Raw genomic sequence first — 8,997 nt, 5'->3', positions numbered from 1 at the left:
AAAATGCATGCTTTATGTCATTGACCCTGACACCAATTCCCAGGATCCTTACAGAGGAGGACACCAAGGCACACAGAGAAGGGAGATCGAATTGCTCACAGCTAGTAGCTACAATCAATCTGCAGACAGCAAGCTGGGGCAGCGACCTAACACTGTACAACTATGGAAGCTTCTACCCCCATCCCTGGTGGGCCAGCTAGAGCACAGCGGGTGTGAGCGCACGGCCCTCGCGCCACCCCTTTGCCCTGGCCTCCGTGGGCGCACGTGGAGGGGTTCTCGGGTCGCCAGTGACTGTCTCCCAGCTGCTCTGGCCTCCCGCGAAGCCAATCCCCGGGCGGCCAGGGGCCTGGCGGGGACGGCGGCGCCTGGCAGCGGGGGATTTGGGTGCACTGGCTGGGCCGCCCCACCGGGGGTGGATCTGGGTCGTCGGCCCGCCCGCGCTCCCGGCATGCCCCGCTGCTGGCCGCTGCGGGCAGCACTCGGACTTGGCCTTGGGGGACCGCGGGGAGCCGGCACGCTCGGGAGCGGAGCCCCAGTTGAGGTGGGTGAGCAGGCGGACCGGGAGGTGGGAGGGCTCCCTGCGGGCTGCCGGGACCCTGCTTTGTTTTGCTGGGCTTCGGATGCGGGGCAGCGCCCAAGTTGGGGACCAAACTTGAGAGCGCGCGCTTAGAGCAGTGGCAGCCTTCCCAAGTGGCGGCTGGCAGGGCCAAGGAAGGGAAAGAGGGTCATGGAATTTAATCCTGATGGGTTTAGAACTAAATGGAGGGGGAAGGAGAGAAGGGGATGGGGCGAGAAAGAGAGATCGAGGAGAGAGGAAATGTCACCGAGATAACAGAAAACACACAAAGAAAGAAAAGCGCACAAAGGAACGCCCACACAGAGGGATCGCAAAGGAAGGCGGAGGGAAAGTTCAAGAGATCACAGACGCTCAGAGAAATGCTGGAAACTAAGAGAGAAGAGGAAGGCAGCGGGGAGGAATGGGGACATGGGAGAGAGGATGTGGGAAGCCCGGAGAATAAGATACCGGAGGAAAAAGTCTAGAAAGGAATACAAGAATAGGGAGGAAAGAAAAGGGTTAACATGGGTAGACAAGGAAGGACTATAAAGAGTTTCTAGACCCTTGTACCTCTCTCTTCCTAGTTTCCCAACAGAGGTTACAAGATGTAAAAAAAAAAATCCTTCGGAGAGAGCAGCCCTGGAGAACTCTGAGGAGGCTTCCTTGACAATTTAAGCCAGTAAACCCCCCATCCTGTCTACCTGGAACTCTTGCCCATCCCTCAAAACCCACTTCAAGCATACCCAGGCCTGTGTAGGGGGCTTTTCTAGAAAGTATCATGCAAATGTAATCTCTTTACTGTCTGAGTCTGCACCCAGCCCATTTACACAGAACAGAATCCTTCCCCGCTAGTTCGTTAACATGGTGGTGGTGGGGGAGGGGTTTGCGCCTTCTCATCTTTAGTCTTTGGAATTCAGTGTTTGTTGCATGATCAAGTGACCATCAGAGTTTGAAATCCCGGAGACATGGCAAATGGAAGTGATGGACCATCCCGGGGTCGTAGGGATTGCTAAGGCAGAGCACTCCTTTTTGTAGGTGAATAAACTAAACCCAGGGAGGGAAGGAGATTGCTCAAAGGGATGCAGATGGGAGGCCTGAAAGAATGCTGCAAAGGGTAAGGTGCCCTGACTTGAGTTTAGCATACACCGACAGGCCACATCACATACCAGTGAGTAGTGACTCACATATAGCATGGTGGTCCTATAGAACTGCATCATGTAATGGACACCGTAGCTGGTGTAAGTTTGTGTTCACTTGTTTAAGTTTGATCTGGGCGTTTGACCGTGACCGCGACACCTGGCGATACATTTCTCAGAACAAAAGCGCGTCGTTAAACCATACCTGACTGCTGATGTGAAAGAACCTCCCGCGCGCGGTGAGAGGCAAGGAATAAATACTCTGCTCTGCTTGTACTTTTCCAATACTGGAAGTGGCCGCCAGAACCCACTGCGGAGCCTTCATTCTTCCTTAGGAAGGGAAAGAAAGGTGCCTGTTAATTTAGGCAGGCCAGCTAATAGACTTGGACAACTTCCCCATCCTCCTGGGCCCTCAGTTTCTTCTTCATAAAGTAGAGATGCCCATACCTGCCTTGGACGGCTGTTGGTAGACAAGGTAACGCATACAGGGTGTCTGACACGGAGGGGCTCCTCACCAGGTGCAACCTTCTGCTTGTGCTGCCGTGGTTTTCTTGCACTCACATGTTTTGCAATGGGAAATCGTCAGTGCCCGTGCAGATGTGCCCCGAGCTATCTCAGTCTAACCAGAAAATAACCACTTATCTTAAAGGAGAAGGGACATTTGGGCTTTGCATTGAGGTCCCTTGGGTTTGCAGGTGACATGAGGGTGCCGTGCTACCCTTTCCATCCTCATTCGCCGTTTCTGGCCGGGAAGACCCAGCCGTCCCTCCCTTCTTTGCCTTGTCTTTACGCAGCTGTTTAATGTTCTGGTCCCTCCAGCTTCCACCTGCTCAGAGGATGTGAGTGGACTGTATCCGGGAGCCCCTGGAAGCATGGAGACGGTGGTGATCGTCGCCATCGGTGTGCTGGCCACCATCTTCCTGGCCTCGTTTGCTGCCTTGGTGGTGGTGTGTAGGCAGCGCTACTGCCGGCCCCGAGACCTGCTACAGCGCTATGATTCCAAGTGAGTGGGCTGAGATGCGGAGGGAGGAGAGCCCCGGCAGCAGAAAGCCAGAGGGACAGAGCAGTTTGCTCCTGGGCCACTTCAGTTCAACCTATTCTCTCTTAAATGGTTCCTGCAGGTCACACTTCTCTATAAAGACTTCAGAGCTTAAGAGCGTTCTTTAACAGAGCTGTGCGGTGGTGGCGCATACCTTTCTAATTTTTTTTATTCATCTATTTCATCTTGGCCACAGCCTCCCCCCATCCTCCCCTTCCAGTTCCCACCTCTCTGCTCCAATCCCACAACGCCCATCCAGGAAAGGGCAGGTTTCCCGGAGTATCAGTAAAACATGGCATAACAAATTGCAGTAAGACTAAACACCTCTCCATGTATTGACGCTGGGCAAGGCGACCCAGTATGAGGAGTAGGGTCCCAAAAGCCAGTAAAAGAGTTAGAAACAGCCCCTGTTCCCACTGTTAGGAGTCACCCAAGAGGACCAAGCTACACAGCTTTAACATATATTCAGAGGGCCTATGTCAGTCCCATGCAGGCTCCCTGGTTGTCTGTTCAGTCTCTGCCAGCCCCCATGAGCCCAGGTTAAATCATTGTGTGAGCCTTCCCGTGGTGTCCCTGACCCCTCTGGCTCCTACACTCCTTTCTCCTCCTCCTCTGTTTCTTTCCTGAGCTCTGCCTGATGTTTTGCTTTGGGTCTGCTTCTGCTTCCATCAGTTGCTGGGTGGAACCTCCCTGATGACAGTTGGGCCAGACACCAATCTGGTCAGTTCAGACTACTTATCCCAATGACCGGGAGTCTAAGTTAGGGTCCTCCCTCTAGACTCCTGGGAGATTCCCCTGGGTGGCACACACCTTAATCCCAGTACTTGGGAGGCAGAGGCAGGTGGATCTCTGAGTTGAAGTCCAGCTTGGTCTACAGATTGAGTTCCAGGACAGTTAGGGCTGTTACACAGAGAAACCCTATCTCAAAAAAATCAAACAAACCAAAACCAAAGCAACCTTGCTTAAGCCCACCAGCATCCTGGGACACTACTTTTTCCGTTCCTTCAGTCACAGAGAAGTCACTGAATGTGTTCGCCTGGCATGAAAGCCCCATCTTTGCGATGTCGGCCACCTCGTTTGACAGGAGATGAGCCAAATTCCTTTCCAGCTAAAACTCTGGAAACGACAATCTGATTCTCACACTCAGGCACACACCTAAGCAACAGATGTTCCAAATCTTGCAGTTTTGTCTTATGGATGCCTGTCTCCTTCATCATGCATTGTTTTGTGAGATTGATTTTGCAAGCAAGGTCATTTTAGGGATTTTGAGTGGAGACAACCATAAAGGATATTAGCAACCAACCTTAGGCTTCTGATGTTTCTTGATCTTAACTAGGTTAGTGTCTCTGCTGAGTGGTTAACCTGTAAATGCCCACTTAGATGTCTCCACCGCCCCAAGGAAGGCTCTGCTTTGCAAGGAATGTCTCTGTAGTTAGGTTCTACCGAACCCTGCCATGAAGGAGGAGGTAGTTTTATTCAGAGAGGAGAAGTGGTTCCCAAGAGTGATTCTGTACACCAGTTAGGGACACAGGGCTGATCAGAATGACAATATTCCCGTACTAACATAGGCTTTAAAGGAAAGAAAGGAAGATTGCCAGTCCTTTCTCGGACATCTCTGCAATCATGCTAGCACTGCCCTTTCTCCAGCCGTTCAGCTCATCCTGTCTCGCTTGCATTTCGGTCTGCCTTCTTGACTCACTGTATAGCCGTGTGCCTTGTCTTGTGCTATGAGCCCATTATAGTTAGGTCTCTACCCAGACAAGTGGCCTCGCCTCTGAATTCTCTACACCTTTGTCACCATAACAAAATGCACGAGATAACTTAGTGTAAAGAGAAAAGGTTTCTTTTGGTTCATGGGTTTAATGGTTCTGATTCACAATCCGGTAGGCTCACTGCTCTAGACATCGGATGATGCAGCCAGAGGGGAGTCTGTGGGGAGGCAAACTGCTCACCTCGTGGTCAGAATGCAGAAAAAGAAGAAAAGGAGAAAGCCAATGTCTTATCCTCCCCTTTAGGTTCCAGCCTCAAAGACTTAAAGCCCTCCCGCTAGGCTCCACTCTTAAAGGACCCACCTCCCAAGAGTGCCATCCTGGGGACCAAGCCTTTAACACTCAGGCCTTTGGGGGACATTCAACACCTAAACTGTAGCAGTGGCTGTGATGAGAAGAGGGTCAGCCACAGTCACTTGTCATGAAAGTCTAATAGTGGCGTTCCTTCTAGGCCCATTGTGGACCTCATTGGTGCGATGGAGACCCAGTCTGAGCCCTCCGAGCTAGAGCTGGATGATGTTGTCATTACCAACCCCCACATCGAGGCCATTCTGGAGAATGAAGACTGGATTGAAGATGCCTCGTAAGGCCTCAGGGGAACTTTGGCTCTCTAGCCCTTAGGGATAGCAAAGGGGCTTCTGGGTTCCTTTACCAGAACACTGCGCTGTGCACTCAGAGCTCTTCCCTGTCCTTGTCGTGAGGGATGTCAGCATAGGGCATGACAGTGTTTGTTCTTGTCTCATTCCCCTTACTTTGTAGACTTGAACGCCCGGGCAGTTAGCTGTGTGGCAGGCATCATTATAAAGTCCCCCAGTGTGGTCGGGTTATTCTTGGACTGTCCAGGGATTTTGAGTCAGCTCCAGGCGGCCTTTGCTTTCAGTGTCCCACAGAGGGCTGTCGTCTGTCCCACAGAGGGCTGTCTGTCCCACAGAGGGCTGTCTGTCCCACAGAAGTGCCTGCCGCTTCCTTTCGTTACCCCTTTATCTTTCTGTCTACCGACATACGTTTATGGGGCACTATATACAGGGTATGGGGCCGGGCCCTGTGGATATCAGAGTGACAGAGATCTGGAACTGCACCAGAGCCAGTGTCATAGAGAGACTAGGGGGTCTCAGCGTAAGAGGAGTGATCCAGGGAGTGAGCAGTGTCCAGGTCTGCCTGGGGTAAGGAGATCAAGGGAGCTTTGATGAAGCCTGTCCCAAAGGGGGGCCTTTTAAGAAACATTTTAAATTGTACTTAATGAGTTTCACATTGACATTTCATACCTGTATACAATGTATTTTAACCATATTCACCCATTACTATTTCTTGTTCCCTTTTTCTTCCTGAGTAGTGCCCCTTACACCTTCTTCCTTCATATCTTTGGAGTGTGTGCACAGGCATGCATGTGTGTTGTGTGTCCCTCATTTAGTTTAACTAGGGTTACTTACAGGAATTACTTGTAGGAACATGGGCCATTCCAAAGTGTCTACAGTACTAATGAAAGAAAATGTTTCTCCTTTTCCTTTACCCAAGAACCATTAAGTGCCCATGAGCCCTTATGGAGGGTGGGGCCTCATAAGCCCCTCCCCTGAATAGGTGCCTTTTGACTGGGTTTACTGAAAGAGGAACTCACTGAATCTAGGGGAAAGGGCACGTTGAGTACACAGTGATATAAAATGTTGGACTTGGCAGGTGGGGACGGAGCCGGCTGGAGAGCTGGGTGGGTGTGTACACTATAGCGCTGGGGGTTTCCACTTGGAGATGGTTTCCTACTGAGCTCCTGGTGCTGACTGAAAAGCGGTGGGGGTATCCAGAAGGAGCTTGGCTCTTTAGAGCAGCACTAACACATTCCTCTTGTCTCCTCAGGGGCCTCATGTCCCACTGCATCGCCATCTTGAAGGTAATACTCTGATTTCCCTGAGAGGCCAAGGGCTGTGCTGGAGCACCCCGTGTGTACACGGAGTTGACCTGGCAGGCAGCCCCAATCAGCCCCGTGCTGTATTTCTACAGTCTGCTTCCGTCTCTCCCTAGTGGGTCTGTTTTACTTCAGCATTCTCAAAGTTCTCTCTAGGCTCTGTCACATCTGGTCCTCTCAACACAGTGACCCGTGGAAAGGACAGCCTGGGGAGGGGGGGTAATAATTTTACAAACCTCGGGGAAAACTGGGTGTCTGAGGCCTTAGAGTTGCTGAAGCAAATGAGGCTCTGGCCTCCCTGGGATCCTTTGTTTATTTACACCCAGCTCAGTCCATGGAATGCATTCTGTATTTGGGTTTCAGTTGTTAGAAAGTCTTCCCTGGCTTCTTTGGGGTCAGTAGTCAGACAAAAGGGATTACCAGGGTTAAAAAGACAAAATCCCAAACAGCAAGTTATTCCACTTGGAGGCAGACTTTGGTCTTTGAAGGCCTGAAGCCTTTGGAAAATTACATCCAAACTGCGCGTTAGCCATCTTCATAGTTCCAACATCCATTTCTCAGCTCTTGCCTGACATTATCCTTCCCAATAGAAGAAGAATAACATGCAAATATTTAACACAATGCAAATGTGGGTTTCTGCACGTCAGTGACCTTGTCTACTAATTATTCAAGATTCCAAGAGACAACTTGGGCTCCTCTCTAGGGTCACTCAGCACAGGATATTAAAAAGTCCTTTATCTGCCACTCCCTTGGCTGCCTATGTAGGAAATTGTTGCCTGGGAATCCGGAAGCTCCTTGGATATATAAATATGGCTGCACATACAGATATTGTAGACACAGATAGCGAGGTACACTGACTGGAACAATAAACCATCTTACATTTCCCTTTGCCCAGCCATGATGTGTCCTGGACCTAACTTGCTTTTTTTTTTTTTTTCTCCTGTCCTTCTCCATCAGAGGGGGAGGGCCCTAGTTCTTGGATTGGGGAACATGAATAAAGAAAAGGGTTTCTGAGCTTCCTCTTGAGAGCCCAGAGTGTGAAGGAGAGAATGGGTCCTTCTTCCCTGGTGGCCTCCTGGGCTTCTTCCTGCTTGTGTTTTCTAGTACAGCAGGTACTTCGCAGGGACAGAGGCATGCTTGGTTTCAGCATGGGGGGATACAGAAAGAGGCAGTGAGCCTCGGAGGTGGTCAGCAGTGCTGGCGTTGTCATTTTGTCTTTGCCCTGAGTTTTCCAGGGCTGTTTCATCACCACCTGGACAAACGTGCTCATAGTATACGACCCTCAAAAACTGTGCCTGAAGAGAAAGTTGCCCTTCATTCAGCCCCATTTCTACGGGCTCCCCACTGGAGATACTATCCATTTGGAAGTCTAAGCCGTGAGGGGAGGGGACAGAAAACACTCTCTATCAGGATGGTGAAATTAGAGCGCATGATTTTTCTTAGGTGGATTATTCCAGCTTAGTCCCCATTGAGCTGAAGCTCTGCCCTTGATCTGAGTGCCCCCCCCCCCAGCTATCACCCAGGCTCTCGGCTTTTGCCCCTTTCCACTCCATTCCTCTCCCCATTAGGGTAGAAGCCAGCTTAGCGGCAGTACCCAAGGTGGGGCCAGACTTGTCTCTGTCAGGGTGGTAGAGTCCTCAGTGTAGAGGGGGGAGCCAGGCCACCCCCTCATTACCTCTTTCCTCCTTGTTGTATTAGATTTGTCACACTCTGACAGAAAAACTTGTTGCCATGACAATGGGTTCTGGGGCCAAGATGAAGACTTCAGCAAGTGTCAGTGACATCATTGTGGTGGCCAAGCGGATTAGCCCCAGGTGAGTGGTCAGTGGCTGTGAAGTCCCACACTCCACAGGGGAAGCTAAGGGAGCTAGCGAGGCTAAGCAATGCTGTAAAACAGTAGGCCTGCCTGTGGCCTCAGTTATCAGGATGCCGGTGTATACAGACAGCCTAGTTCGGGCATTCCTAAGCTGAGGAGGTCACCCGCCACCCCCATTACCAGCACAAGTCCTTTAACAGCTCCAGGATGACTGTGCTGCCAGCCTGCAGCTCCACAGTGACCCCTCCGGCTCTCACCAGGTCAGCCTCCCTTCCCTTGCTACACTGTGGCAGCCAGCAGGCGCATTTCCCACAGGCTCCTATGATACTATTTCCAGTGACTTCCCAGCCATGCCCTTAGGTCCAGCTTGTTAGCTGTCCTGGGAACTAGTTTGAGGATTCCCTTCCTTTCCTGGTGGCTCTCAGTTGCTGCTCAGTCCTCAGCCTAGCCCTGGGTGGGAGGTGAAGCCACAGAGCATTCAGACCTCCTGAATTCCAGGCTGTCTGCAAAATCCCTTGTGGGAGGCACCCAGCAGAGCTCCAGTCAACAACTACACCCCCTCAGCTGGACTGGATTTTGCAAAGAAAAATAAGGCCTTTTTTTTTTTTTTTTCTTTTGATCCAAAGGCAGCGCTAAATATGTGCTGCCACCTGGTGGCTGGTATGTGCATTTGCTGTCAAATGACCCACTCCAGGAAAGTGTTCTTATCAGTCACCTGACCCCTATGCCTTGAATGGCCTCCTCTGTGCATTCCTGCTGCCTGGGTTAAATCACAAGCAACCAG

General features: G+C 51.1%; 1 protein-coding gene across 1 annotated transcript in view; it reads left to right on the top strand.

Moving 5' to 3' along the window:
- The first annotated feature begins 389 nt into the window (after positions 1-389).
- Positions 390-8,997, top strand: part of Tmem98 (transmembrane protein 98) — a 12,502-nt gene continuing 3,894 nt past the window's right edge. Inside the window, exons 1-5 of the mRNA XM_050128814.1 lie at positions 390-541; positions 2,512-2,695; positions 4,952-5,083; positions 6,349-6,382; positions 8,096-8,211. Of these exons, the coding sequence (XP_049984771.1) occupies positions 2,565-2,695; positions 4,952-5,083; positions 6,349-6,382; positions 8,096-8,211 (413 nt within the window). The 5' untranslated portion in view covers positions 390-541; positions 2,512-2,564. The remainder of the gene's footprint in view (positions 542-2,511; positions 2,696-4,951; positions 5,084-6,348; positions 6,383-8,095; positions 8,212-8,997) is intronic.

Source organism: Alexandromys fortis, unplaced genomic scaffold (genome assembly GCF_014885135.2).
Source record: "Alexandromys fortis isolate MF-2015 unplaced genomic scaffold, M_Fortis_MF-2015_v1.1 scaffold_80, whole genome shotgun sequence".
Taxonomy (NCBI): domain Eukaryota; kingdom Metazoa; phylum Chordata; class Mammalia; order Rodentia; family Cricetidae; genus Alexandromys; species Alexandromys fortis.
This window is presented reverse-complemented; position numbering and strand designations above follow the sequence as displayed.